Source organism: Chelonia mydas, chromosome 8 (genome assembly GCF_015237465.2).
Source record: "Chelonia mydas isolate rCheMyd1 chromosome 8, rCheMyd1.pri.v2, whole genome shotgun sequence".
Classification (NCBI taxonomy): domain Eukaryota; kingdom Metazoa; phylum Chordata; order Testudines; family Cheloniidae; genus Chelonia; species Chelonia mydas.
The window spans coordinates 69,066,187-69,081,146 of record NC_057854.1 but is presented as its reverse complement, the minus strand read 5'-3'; the positions used below and the strand labels follow the sequence as shown (position 1 = coordinate 69,081,146).

Below are 14,960 nucleotides of genomic sequence, written 5' to 3'. Positions count from 1 at the left end.
ACCAAGTGGGGGGAGGGAGGGGGAAAGAGAGAAAACACCCTCATTCTCAGAAGCATCCCTGACATTTAAGGTAAACTATTGGAATATAGAATTTTCATTGCTTCCATGCCATTTAAAAAAATGGAAGAGAGCGCTACACTTCAATCTCTATGGACTCAGATTTCTATATTATACATTTAGATCAATTTTTGATAAGCTTAAAGCTTTAAATAAGATTGAAAACTGGTTTTGAATAACTGGCATGAAAAACTCATTTACAATACAGCAAATGCTGAGGGAGATTTACAAGATAAGCATTTGAATTGAAAAAAGAAAAGGAGTACTTGTGGCACCTTAGAGACTAACCAATTTATTTGAGCATAAGCTTTCGTGAGCTACAGCTCACTTCATCGGATGCATCGAAAGCTTATGCTCAAATAAACTGGTTAGTCTCTAAGGTGCTACAAGTACTCCTTTTCTTTTTGCGAATACAGACTAACACGGCTGTTACTCTGAAACCTGTCATTTAAATTGAAGATTCCAGTAGATTCAGAAATGTGGAACACTACTACCATGCTGTATCACTACTTTGCTATGTAAAAATCCCATTCATTTAGGAACAATGACAACAAGTACTGGCCAAAATGACATTGTTACAAGAGCACTACACCAGGGGTTCTCAAACTGGGGGTCAGGACTCCACAGGGTGTCGCAAGGTTATTACCTCAGGGGTCGCAAGCTGCTAGCCTCCACTCCAAACCCTGCTTTGCCTCCAGCATTTATAATGGTGTTAAATATATTTTAAAAAGTGTTTTTAATTTATTGGGGGTGGGGGTCACACTAAGAGGCTTGCTATGTGAAAGAGGTCACCAGTACAAAAGTTTGAGAACCACTGCACTACACTGTGTATCTGCACTTAACATTTACACAATTGAAACTTCTATATTTAGCTCAATTCCAGTTTCACCACAATTGCTAAAGTTATACAGATGAGAATTAAATGCAGTAGATTATAGTTAACATATTAAGCCATTAGACCCCCAGTTCTGCAAGCTGATCCATGTGGGCAGAAACTTAAAACGCAGGTGGAGCCCTCTGAGATCTGTGGATTTTCACAGAGGTCCACTGCTTAGATCAGCTTACAGGGCCAGGCCTTTAGCTATGATAAAACACTTAGCAATAATTTATAGTATTTGCCAACAGAATACCTACAATTTTTTCTTTACATGTGTAAAACTTTTTTTAAAAAAAGTGTTCAGATTCCTTTCAGCTTGTTTTTTTAAAAAGTCTATATAGTACCACATACCAATTGTTTTTAAATATGTAAAGAAAGATTTAATATGTGTAATACAAAAAGAATGCTCTTCCTCTGTTTTCCTAGGATACCACAGTTTGGATGTTACAGTAGTAAAACTCATGAATATCAAGATATATATTTAAAAAAAAAAAATCAGTTAACTAGCCTTAGTCCACATTCTTCAAATGCTACGAAAGTGCTTCTTTATTCAAAATCATAATAATGAAAAGTTACTTATTTTAGTAATTAAACTAGAGCTTTTACTCCACACAAACCATCAGTTTCTCAATTAGTGAGGATGCAAAAGTCCACTTAACACAACATGACAATAGTGCTATACGTTTCACGGTAAACTCTGGAATATGCTCAGACTATTTTGAAGTTAAAACACATCTCTAACAGGAAGTGCTTTTCATATGGTTTTATATTACAAAAGGAACATGCTAGTTCTAGTTTTAAGTAAAGAAAATCTAACTCATTCATTTACACAACAGAATCCCAAAATCCAGATTCCCAAACAAGTTCATACTGTTCAATTATTTAGAGAGATCCAAGACAAAAGAAAATGCCAGAAGTTTTAGAAATTCTCATTTATGCTGTGACTAGATTAGCATTTCATTACGACGGTCACTGGATGATGTTGTCACAGTATACTACTCAATCAATATGGCATAGCCCTTGCATTGTTCAGCATGAAGATATTGCTTTGCATTTAACAGAAAATTAGATTACTACAAGAAAGAACTGCAAGTTCAGATAAATCTCAGGGAAGTTTGCAAACTATCTACAAACAAATCACAGTTTAGAGTATGAAGCCCAAAAGCTCTGTGCCATGCTAAAAATAAAGTTTGCAAGTAATTTTTGTTATAGCAATTTTATTAAGTCAGGTTTACTTAGCAGACCAAACAGTGGTATAGCACTGCATGGTTACTCTATTTGTTCTTCACTTGTTTGAAGAAAAAAAAAAAAAAAAGAGTGCGCCGTTGAGTTTCTCTGAACAATCAAGCTCCACAATATCGTAATGTTAAAGTGGGTTAAGCATTTCACCAAAGCTCAATTTCAAAGAGCAAACAGGATATTATGATCAAGTATTCTTGTCTTGCTGTTGATTACTTAGAACAGCATCACATCATCTCCATAGCAATCAGTGATCAAAACACAAGGAATGAAACAAGGTCAACAGGCTCTCTTATCAAGCATAACCTCTCAGTGCTTTACCTACAATTTTTTTCTTTTCTTTTTTTTCTTTCTTTTTTTTTTTTGAGAAAAGATATTCTTGAATAAGTTCTGATTATACAAAAAAGTTCATTTTTTAAAATCCACCACCAGAATATAACATTTTTAAAACACAAACAATTGTAAATCTGCTTTTGACACTCACCAAGCCACACCTTAAAAAAAAAAAAAAAAAAAACAACTTTTCTCCCAACCATGTTTAAAGACTAAAAGTAGCCAATTGTTAAAAACAAACACCTGCCCCCGCACAAGTTGTGACGAAGTGGGGATTTTCCCTTTTTATGTTATATGTGAGTCTTACTGTTGAGCCTATGAGTTTTACTGTTTTGCATGAATGTGTGCTTCAGTTTCCCTGTGTGCTGCACCAATACCTCAGTGGTGGTAACAGGGGTTTGTTATTTTGGCTGAGACTTCTGGGGCAGGTGAGGCTGCTCCAGCTATCTGCATGGCCCTTCGTAACCTGAGACCCAGTAGGGATGCAACCAGGTGGCTCTTTGCCCAGGGACAAAGACAAGGAGGAGGAGCAGGAGCAATGGGGGTGTCAGAAGTCGGGTCACCGGAAGCTGGGCTGTCTGCTTGGGGGGACTGGAAGAGAGGGAGTCCAAGGCTTCCGGCCCAGGACTCCCCAGGATGGACTTGGTTAAAAGTCACTGATTTCTGTGCTAACAAGTTCTGTCCTACGCTGTGTTCCTGTCAGCTAATAAACCTTCTGTTTTACTGGCTGGCTGAGAGTCACATCTGATTGTGGAGTTGGGGTGCAGGGCCCTCTGGCTTCCCCAAGAGCCCCGCCCGGGCGGACTCGCTGCGGGAAGCACACGGGGAGGAAGGGGAGGCTGAATGCTCCGAGGTCAGACCCAGGAAGGTCGAAGCTGTGTAAGCTTCTTGACCTGGCGACAGTATGCTCAGAGAGGGGAGGCACACTACCCCAGAGTCCTGACTAGCTTCCTATGGAGTAGTTCTAGAGCATTGGCCCAGTGACTCTGACACAAGTACACACACAAATACAGCTGACGTACAACTTCTCAGAAGCCATTTAACTTATTTAAAGTTCAATGTTGGTTATAAACAGACATGCTCCCAAGTATTGTTCATTATATTAAATATACATGACTGTATATCAAGGAATTAAAAAACCCCTAAGAATAAGGGAATATTTAAGTGGAGACCAGTATTTGATGGAATGTAGCTATCACTTAATAACTTTTTAAGCATATTTAATTTGTATTTCAGTCAGGGGAACTGTGTGTGTGTTTTATGAAAGGAGGTTTATCAAATGTTGATTTTTTGCAGTAGTTTCCAACTGACATTTCCATAATCTATCTCCACTTTTAGGTTGGATATAAGGACTAAGGCTTTTTTCCTATTATACATGGAGCAGGACTCTCAACACCATCAGACACTTGATGAGAGATTCTCAGCCTGGAGACTCAGTGGGAACAAGAGTGTCTCCGTATTTCTGCTCCCAAAGGCAGCTACCCTCATGGTCCCCACTCCCCAAAGATTCTGCCTATTTCATGGTAATTTGGAGAAGAGATAGAACATCACAGTGAGGCTACAGCTGTTTAAGGCTGCAAGTTTGTCATGGAGGTCACGGATTCCATGATTTTCCGTGAACTTTGCAGTGGCCGGTGCGTTTGGCTCAGGGGCAGCTCAGACAGATCCTGTGCCAAGTGCACCAGCTGCTGCTGGGGCAGTCTTGGGCAACCGCGTGCCCCCCCGCATACTCCCCAGCAGCAGAAAAGCTTTGGGTGTGGGAGGGGGCAGGGGGTTGGGGCCCGGGATGGGGTGAGGCAGGCTCTGGGTGGCACTAACCTGGGTGGCTCCCCAGAAGCTGTGACGTCCCCCTCATCCAGCCAATGGGAGCTGCGGGGGCAGTGCCCTGGGCAAAGGCAGCACACAGAGTTGCCTGGCCATGCCTCTGCCTAGCAGCTGAGCAAGGGGGACATCGCAGCTTCCAGGAGATTGGGAATGGTGAGATCCGTAATGGAGTCTCTGGAGCTTTTCTATTTGAGGCAAAAATTTTGCTTGGAGTAGGATTTATTTAAACCCATATAAACCAATGTATTTTGTTGGATACACTTGTTCACTTTCAACCACCCATTACAGTCTTATCGGTTACATGCAGAATGCCTAAAGAAAAGTGCAATGGTTAAAAAAAAAGTTGTCTGGGACTTTTTGCACAACAGAAGAATATTTGAGTAAGACAGACTACTAGCTCAAGTGGATAACACCTCTGGCATTTTCCCTAACAGAAACCTAAAACAATTTTAAGAAGCTGAAGGCTTTCCATTTCTCTTTGGTGCATTTTTGAGCAGAGGGTAATCATGACATTTTCCACACTCCAGTTTGTCCAGTTAAATATTTGTATCCCACACTTCCTTCATAAGAAGAGATAACTGTAGCATACATAGCCTTTTTTAAACAAAGTATGTAAAAACAAAAGGCTCACAACAACAAATAGCCAATATATTAGCTACTTATTTGTTATTCACATAAGGAAGTCACTATTCCAAAAAGCTGCTACTAAGGACTAGTTCACACACTAATCTCAAAACCTAATCTCTAACAAGGAAATCTGGATTTTACTTTTAGACCATGTCTTGACAGGTAAAAAGGGTGTATTTTTCAATTGTTAGTTCAACTGAATTAAATAAAGAAAATCATTATTCATATCTGAATATTGGTGACACCACAGCAGACTTTTTCAGAAGCTCTCTCATTCCATTGCCAGCTCTGAGCCCTCAGCAGCTAAACTCCCAGTGATCTGCCGCATGTACTTTCTATTAAACTCCTTGCTGATTGTCCCCTGCTACAATGACCCACCACCACTCCTTCCATGATAACTTTCTCAGGGTTACTTCCATCTCTATACCTGATGTGACCAAAGCATGTAGGCTTGTGCCTGTTGATTTCCGACAGCAGATTCTGCTTCTGTCCAATAATATTTCTAACATGTATTTGTCTTCTTTTCCATCCAGGAGATACGCAACAGTCTTTGCCAGCACCATATCTGAAAGGCTTCATTTTTCTTCTTCTCAGTAGCATTAATTTCCCATGATTCAAATCATAAGACGCTATGGAAAAAATTATGCTTTCACTAGTCAACCTTCATACATTTTAAGATGTCATGGTTTTTCCAAATGTCCATAAGAGAGGCCATGGCTGACCAAGCCATTCCTAGTCTTCAGATTTCTTCAGAACCGCCTCCTTGGTTGGATATGTATGATCCTAGATGACTGGATTCTATCTACTGCCTCTCAAACCTGAGCATTAATCTTGATTCCTGTTTGTATCTTATTTTATTAATCGTGTAAATGTGCACGCATTTAGTTTTTACTCATTCAGGAAGGGTTCATATCCCTCACTGTTTTAACAGACTCCACAATTAATTGTATTATATCAGTGGTTGTAGCAAAGAGTACTTTGTCAGTGTGTCTAAAATAGGTTAAGAAGTGTCCATTAATGGAAATCCAAATTGCATCCACTTTGTCAAAACGTTCCAGGGCTTGTCTCACAATAAATTCTATGTACATGTTGAAAAGGTTTGGGAAAAGTATATACAAAAAAGGCGTGTATGTGTGTGTGGCACCCTGCCCAGTAAAAAAACAAAAAAAAACAAAAAACACACTTGCTGTCACCTGCTGCTATTCACACTGTAATCTGTCAATGTTAGACTTGCAATGAGTTCAGTGAAATGCTTTGGAATCTCCATGTCTGCAGTATCTTCCAAAGGTGATCATGTCAGATAGTACTGAATGTTTCAGAGTAGTCAATGAAATACACAATCAATGGGTGATTATATTCCCTCCCTGCATTTTTCAATGATGTGACAGATGTGTGTGGTCTGATAACTTTTGCCTTGACCCACTCTGAGCTTAACGCAATTGAAAAACCCCATTAAGATGTAGGTTAACACATCTGAAGGCTAAAAATGCAGCCAGCTAACATGGCTTCAGATGTATTAGCCTGTGTCTTGATCATGCTTTCAGTGTGCTATGCTAACTCAATTGAGTTAACATGATTTAAAACACACCCACACTTTTTGCCAATTAAGAGGGAAGATTTAAAGGGAGCTCCACTAAATAATCCTTATTTTATTTATGTAAATTCTCAGAGCCCAGGATTGCCTCCCCAATTCCTCTAAGATTTAAGGTATTCTGAGGACCATTATACTAGACTGCTTTCTCCTTCCTAGAATTACTGTCATGAATAGTTAGACAAGATGAGGGAAATAGATATAAACAAGTTTAAAATGGTGTTAATGTCTGAATTCCAAAAGAGGGAGAATTTAATACAGAGTACATTTAACATATAATAAAAAGTGGATTATTTTAAAACAAAAAAATCCCCACGTACAAACACACCACAAGCAGACGACTTGGAGTCCACATACTGTAAACAAAAGGAACAGTTTAAAAAAAAAAGTCACTAGTCCGTACCTACAGGAATTTCTAGCCATAGAAAAAAAGTAACTCGAAGTTCAGTTTTTTCCTAAGATAAATCATATAACCCTTATGTAAACTAACTACAGCATCTTTAAAGAAAATTTTTCACCAATGAACCAAATGCCTAGACCTTAACAGTTCAAACATGTAACATTCCCCAGTAAGGTCCTCACTTTCAGTCTCTACTACTGCAAAATTTTCCCCCTGACTTCCACACTACCCTCTTCAGCATGTATAAAATGCTGTAGTTAAAAACCTTCCTGGCCTATCATTTTAACCATGCTCCCCACATATGAATCTCTCCATTGGCTTCCCCCTCTGCCACTATACCAAATTCAAGCTTCCTGTCTCAGTTGTCAATGCCCTATATAAATGCTCCCTCCCTATTTTTCTGCTATTGTCTTGCTTTGAATCAGCCCTCCACTTCTAGGATGACAGATCCAGCCACCTATTTATCAACTGCTTAATTCCATACTGCCTTCTGTCATGAAACGTCCTTCCTGATTTTTAATTAAAATACCCGCATCCACTCCACATTTAAGTCCATTCCTAAGACACATTTCTGTTGTGTTGCATATGGAAAAGACTCACTGACTTCTACCAACAAGAGAATTAATGCTTCAACTTTATTTTGCCAGTACCTGACCCAGGGCCATCTTGGGCACCCAGCTAATATATTGTATCCCTTCCCTTTAATCGGTTTGTTTCTGACTGAGTACTCCAAAAGACAAGGCCTGGGCCTTGTTTTTGTTTGGAAAATTCCTAGCACAACAGGTGCACTAACAAAAAATATTATGCAAATATTCGACATTTGATTAACAATATTGGCACAGAAAATCCAGATTATGCATTCCAACATTTAACTCCGACCCACAGGACATAATTCAAAACCCTGAAACTAATGATTGTTTCATACACATATTATAAGTAGGGTTTGTGGTAGGACTGGTTGGATTTTCCCAACAGGTTTTCAATCAGAAAATGCTGATTCAGTCAAACCAAAATTGTTCCTGAAAACCCCAGGCTTCCAGAGTTTGTCGCTCCAGGGCAGCCCTGCCATGCAGACTGCCTTGGAATTGGGAACCCAAGGGTTTCCAGGGTCATTGCTCCACAGGAAGGAGCCCAGAAACCCTGAGCACCCTGGCTAGAGCTAGTGTTCTCAGGCTTCTTGCCGTGGTGCTGAGAAGTCCTGGGTTGGGCTTCCAGGGCCCATGGCATGAGTTCTGAGGAAAAAAGTGGTATGCAATGGTGTAATTACAGACTGTATCAAGATGTATATGCACAAGGAGGGGCCAAATTTAGGTTGCATAGTTAGGCAACTGTAAATTTGGAATTTCTTAACTTCTGAGTGCTTGACTTCACAACTTTAATAATGTTCTTTTAACTTGTTTGTACCAATGTATTACAAAAACATAATAAATGGTCATTTTTACGAGAGGTTATTTTGCAAAGGGGTTATGAACAACATATATTAACAAAAGTTTCTTGCAGAAGTTCCCTTTAGGGCTTTTAAGTTTGTTTCAATCAAGTACTTGTTTGCAACTTTATGCCAGGCATTTAGATTTTGCTACTAAGTCAAGTTCCTATAAATTAGCTCTCATATGGAGGGAATGAACTGTCACAGAACCTAAGGATTGCACAAGAGTAGATCTCTTTCTGAACACCATGAAGTGTGGGATGTTGTATTACCTGCACAACATTTAAGGTCACTCGGAGGATGACCCAGCACTCGCTGTTTGTTTTAAGAACACTTTTAATGCAGATTTGACAAAACTCAACGAAGGTACTAATGTGAGAAGATCACTGTGAGAATTCAGAGTGCCAGAATTATTTTTGTAGTATTATCTTGTTCTAGAAGGAAAAATTTAGTAGTAAAATGTTCAGCTAATGATATAAAGTAATCTAACTCCACACATTTACTTAGGTGGTAGTAATGTATTTTGTTTTGCAGTAATATGTTCTATAATTCCATCAGCTTTAAATCACTTTTTAACTATATTACATAGTCAGTGAAGAATTTGAAAGGAACAGTACAAATTTATTAAAAACTTTATAAAAATTTGAGACTATTTCTGTACTCTGAAAAATGTTTTCTTGAAGTTAAAATTAGAACTGGTCAAAACTTGGAAAGTTCCAGTAGATGGGAAATCTTCCCATTTCAAAGATTGCTGTGAACTTAAATTGTGTAAAATTTTAGTTTTGGAAGCACTGACACATGGCATTTCCAAAACAAAACATGGGCCCTAGGATCCAGCAGCTGATGACCGAAATGGACATATTCTTGTCAGTTTCACATTGTCCATCTCTGAAAAACAGCAGTGAAAATTGACAGCAAGGTCTGTACCAGAGCCTGTTTTTGTCAGAAGATTCCTAACAAAGTTTAATTAAGATATTTACTTTTCTTATAAGGCAACCGAATTTGTTAGGATTTACACCAGGTGCAGAAAACCACCTTTGTTTTCCTTGGGCATCTGGGGACAGGGCTGGACTGAACGCTACATGACTGTATTATTATTGTTCTTAGAGGAGGTCAATACAGTCACATTTTATATGCATTTTTGAAAGTCACTTGGTGCATTTTAATTCTGAATTGTATATTTTATGTACTGCCTAGGATTCGGAACAGGCATTTTACAATTTAAATAAAAGTCGTCATGGCATCCAAAGAAAACAGATAGGTCCATAGGTCTTATGTGAGGTAAGTCAAAGTCAAGGACCAAATTTAGAAAGCCCTAATGGAGGGGCAGAGAAGAGAATAGGTACACAGATGCGTGGCTAGGAACAGCAACTGGGCCACCACATCAGAAAAAAGTGTTTTTGTATATGAATTTAACTGAATGTTTCTGTATTACTGTTACATTAATAAAGATATATGGTTTTAAAGAAACTATCTAAAGAAGTCCTAACTCTTCCATTGAAAAAAATATTCATTTAAACATGCATTTTCATCCTTTGTCATACACTCTCACCATGCTATCATGATCCCTCAGTCTTCTAATACTGTTCATGCTAATATACCTATAGATTACAGGCAGGTATGCTGGCAATGAACTCAAAGACATCAACACAACTCAAAAGGATTCTGGCTTTTATTCCTTTGTTTACTATTACACTAACTTCCTTTGGCTTATATTTCACCTTGAAGAGAAAGGTGTACATGTCCTTTGTGGTTCAATTGCTGAACAAAAAGGCTCAATTTTTAGTTCCTCATTGGGAGTACACACATGGCAAGACAGCACAACTTCTGTGTCCAAAGCTCAAGGTTAACCATGTAAATGACACTTGCACAACAATGCTGTGCACTGCAATTTGTTAAAAACAACAGAGTTTGAATACTTGGTACAGAAACCTAAATAGAAAGGATTAAAATTTTACCTTTAACTTCTTATTTAGTTTGCAGCAGTATCTGTATAACATCGCCAAGTTTAAAGGTCCAAAATCTGCATAGAAACTGTGGAGTGGAGAAAGATGAAAAAAATATATTTAGAGAAGAACTAAACTATTTCAATGAACATCTGCTTCCAGCTCCTTAAACTGCAAGCAAGTTAGTAATTTTTCTATGCTCCATTTCAGATGCAATGCAATCATGGCAGAAAAGTTTTCAGTGCTGTTGTAGCCATGTCGGTCCCAGGGAATTAGAGAACAAGGTGCGTGAAGCAATACTGGGCCAACTTCTGTTGGTGAGAAGTTTTCGAGTTTACACAGAGCAAAAGAAGAGCTCTGTGTAAGCTTTAAAGCTTGTCTCTTTCACCAACAGAAGTTGCTCCCATAAAAAATATTACCTCACCCATTTTGTCTCTTCAATATATATTGTGTAATTAAAAACACATTTTATCCATTATTGGGGGCCTCTATATTTCAGTTGCCTAATACTTTCTATTATAAAATATTCTCAAAACTTTGTTTTGAGAAGTCCCAAGACCTCCATTGTTTGCAGCACACAAGCTCTCAGAGAAACCCTCTTTGTCTCATAAAATTATGTTCAGTTTTTACTGAGACATGCACTGTTGAAAACAGCCACTTCCCTTCCCTCACCTTCATTCCTCAGGAAATTATGGCAGCTTGTCAAAACAACAGAATACGAACAAACATTATAAGACTGGGCTCATGCTGCCACCTAAGGAGCAACTGCTGCTGACACCACATCGGGAACTGCCAAAATAGCTGTGCAGGGTCACAGAAGAGCCAGGAAAGACACTTCCTGACTACCCTCCCAGACGCAGAACATGACACAAAAGGCCCTCCCTCACTCTGGCTGCACATCACAGGAAACAGGAGCTCTCCCCACTCCTGAGCTGGGAAGAGAGAAGACATATCCAGGCCAGATGAGCCTCTCTTCCATCACCTCCCAGATCCAGCACATGGCCCCAGCAACCCATTCCGACCTCCCTCAGGGAAAACATCCTTCCCACTATCAGCTAATGTAGTTAGTCCTGTCTTCAAGTGGCACTCACTGTTCTGCGGTGCTGAAGATTAAGGATGTAAACACCACTCATGGTGGGAGGTTGTAGCAGTTAAGTGTAATTTCTCTTTTAGCTCAAAACAAACGAAAACAACCATACACTCTAGAAAATTATATTCATGAAAACCCTATGCTACGTTACAGGAACATTATTTAGGTTGCAAAGTCACGTACTTGAAAGTTAGGAAGTGTCAAATTTACAGTTGCATGGGCAACCTTAATTTTGGCCCCCTTGCTTATCTATGTGCTGATAGAAGCTCTATGAAAAAAAATAGTAGGTGATAATGTAATTAAAGACTGTATCAGGCACATGCAAAGGGTGCAGTGTTAAGGTTTCGCTGCCAATCCCAAACATGGCATTTCCTAAAACTTGAGTGCGTCATTTTGCTTGCAAAATAACGTTCTTATAACACCTTTCTTTAATGTACCATAATTACACACAAAAAGTTATGTTAAAAAGGACCTTAAGGCTGTAAAGTCAAGCACTCAAAATTTAGAAAGTGCCAAAATTAAAGCATTTTCATGCCTCCCTGTGTGTGTATGTATTATGATACAGTCTAAATACATGAATTAGATTGAGTTAGAAAGCATAGTCTTCCATATTCTTTTAAATTGACCTGTTAACTCAGGGGTGGGCACACTTTTTGGCCAGAGAGCCACATCAGGGTTGCAAAACTGTGTGGAGGGTCGGGTAGGGAAGGCTGTGCCTCCCCAAACAGCCTGGTCTCCGCCCCTTCCCACTTCCCGCCCCCCATCAGAACCCCCGACCCATCCAACCCCCTCAGCTTCTTGTCATCTGACCGCCCCTTCCTGGAATCCTCCGCCCCCAACCGCCCCCCCACACACCCCGGAACTCTACCCCTATCCAACCCCACCCACTTCCCCGTCCCCTGACTGCCCCAACCCCTATCCACACCCCTGCCCCCTGACAGGCCCTCCAGGACTCCCACACCTATCCAACTCCCGCCGCTCCCTGTCCCAACCACCCCCCGCAAACCTCTGCCCCCCCCCCCGGGATCCCCTGCCCCTTATCCAGTCCCCAGCCCCCTTACCATGCCACTCAGAGCGGCACGTCTGGCAGCTGAGCCAGCCGTGCCGCCCAGAGCACTGCCCACGCAGCTGCATGGCTGTGGGGGAGGGGCCAGGGGCTAGCCTCCCAAGTGGGAGCTCAAGGGCCGGGCAGGACAGTCCCACGGGCCATGTAGTTTGCCTGCCTCTATGTTAACTTATGTGAAAACTACAAATTGCCTTGTTTTCACTAGAATTTTACTATGAGTTAATTTACTACAGTTAACAACCATACCTTTTCCTATTGAAGGAAAGGTAAAAAAGGATGAAAGTTTTGCTCCTTTTAAAACAAAACCCTCCACACATCTTCAAGAATTTAGGAGACTGAAAACGAGATTACAATGGAAGCCACTGTGAAACTTTTAAAGAGGTCACTGCTCCTAGTCTATTATTGGGTCTGCTCTACCACCCAGCTCAGCCACTGCTCTCTCTATCCAGGACAGCCTCCACCTCTTCTCTAGAAGGGGGAGAAACGTGCCATTCTATTGATTAATAATTTCAACATATTCCTCTACTGACAACATTCTGAGAGAGGGAGGGAGAACAGAAAGAAGAGATAGGTTTAAAGTTGACTTTCCCACAGGGAGGTAGGGGGAAGGAAAAGAGGAAGGGAGAAGAGTCTAGTACAGTGACACTAAGTTGTTATATATGTTGCCCGCCTTTTTAAAAATTGGGGGGTATAAAAGGGTGACTGGTCATCTTTTTTGCAAAGGTTCTTTTGAGACTTTTTGTTGCTTCATTTGACATTTTTGCTTCTTTTGTTTAAAAAGTTCCCTCTTACTAACATATGGAAATTTCTTTATTCCTAATCAGAAAAGGGATAGGGGAGGTGTCTCAGGGACAGGTAAAGAAACTCTCCCCAACCTCATCCTCCCTCCCCCCCAAAAACTCAACAACCTAGGGTGACGTTGCACCCCATAATGCTTTATATAAATATGCTTATAAGTATAAATACGACTTTACTGGAATAGGTCTTATGCTAGATATGCCAATGAACATATCTTTGCAAAGGTTACGTTCTACTGAATGTATTCACCCTATTTGTATGCATGTATCATTTTTATATCTGAAGTTATGAGCATTGGCTCTATGCTTGTATTTAAAGTGTTTGCTGTAGGAAGCACCTAAGGCAGATTTGATCAACAGAGTGTGAAGGGTTTCAGGGGTTATTCAAGTAAATGGAAGTACTTGGCTAACAATGGAACTTGATAGACACCAATCCACATCTGAGCTTTCCTGGGAATATTCGGGCTAACGTGTGGGCAATGGCTCGGCCTGTAGAGAACTGAGCCACGCATGGACATGTGACTTGCCCAGGTGACTCCAAAACTCCATCTTGTAGCTGTGATTCTATACCGGGGGAGAGAGGGGTTTCCAGCCACAAGAGAGACTATATAAGCCCCTGGAAATCCCTCCATTTTGTCTTCAGCTGGCTCAAGACATAGCCTCTCCACCCAAAAGAGATGCCTGAAAGAAACTGGAACAAAGGACAGTAACTACAGGGATGTGAGTGATTGCTGGACCCAGACTAGGAGGAAGTCTAGTCTGTAAAAGAAGCATATTGGAACATCTCTGAGGGTAAGATTTATCTGCATTTAGTTTCTTACTGTATTAGGCTTAGATTTGCATGTTTTATTTTATTTTGCTTGGTAATTCACTTTGTTCTGTTTGTTATTACTTGGAACCACTTAAATCCTACTTTTTATATTTAATAAAATCACATTTTACTTATTAACCCAAAGTAATTAATTCATTCCTGGGGAAGCAAACAGCTGTGCATCTCTCTCTATCAGTGTTATAGATGGCGAACAATTTATGAGTTTACCCTGTTTAAGCTTTATACAGAGTAAAATGGATTAATTTGGGGGTTGGATCCCATTGGGAACTGGGTATCTGGGTGTTGGGAGACAGGAGCACTTCTTAAGCTGTTTTCAGTTAAGCCTGCAGCTTTTGGGAGACGTGGTTCAGACCTGAGTCTGTTTGTAGCAGGCTAGTGTGTCTGGCACAACCAGGCAAGGTACTGAAGTCCTAAGGTGCCAGGGAAAATGGGCTCAGAAGCAGTCCCAGCACATCAGGTGGCAGTTCCCAAAGGGGGTTTCTGTGACCCAACCCATCATACCCAGGATATTCTTTACTGAAGTTTATGACAAACAAGTGCTTAGGGACTTCATGCTTTAGGACAATGACTCCCAAACTGTGATCTACATACTATTTGCTGGTGGCCCCTAGAAAACTGACCAATCAGCATTAGCTCTCCTCATTTCCAGCCACTTCTACAGGTGTCATTTTCTCATTACAAACTGGACCTAGGTGACCTAAAAACATCTGGAAGCAAAGGAGTTTCCTACCTGCCTCTGATGCTTAAAAGCAAGAAAGAAAACAGAAGTTACTCACTACAAGAGCCAACCACTTACCAAGAGAGATGGGGGCAGGGTGTGTGTGTGTTTTGTGGGCAGGGGTGAACCAGGCATTA

The 14,960-nt window shown here is 40.4% G+C and overlaps 1 protein-coding gene across 3 annotated transcripts in view; it reads right to left on the bottom strand.

The window, feature by feature from the left end:
* Positions 1 to 14,960, bottom strand: part of CDC14A (cell division cycle 14A) — a 113,074-nt gene that overhangs the window by 85,759 nt on the left and 12,355 nt on the right. For all 3 annotated transcript variants that reach the window (XM_007062612.4, XM_043520729.1, XM_043520728.1), the window contains exon 3: positions 10,333 to 10,408. In XM_007062612.4, coding sequence (XP_007062674.1) covers positions 10,333 to 10,408 — 76 coding nt within the window. The remainder of the gene's footprint in view (positions 1 to 10,332; positions 10,409 to 14,960) is intronic.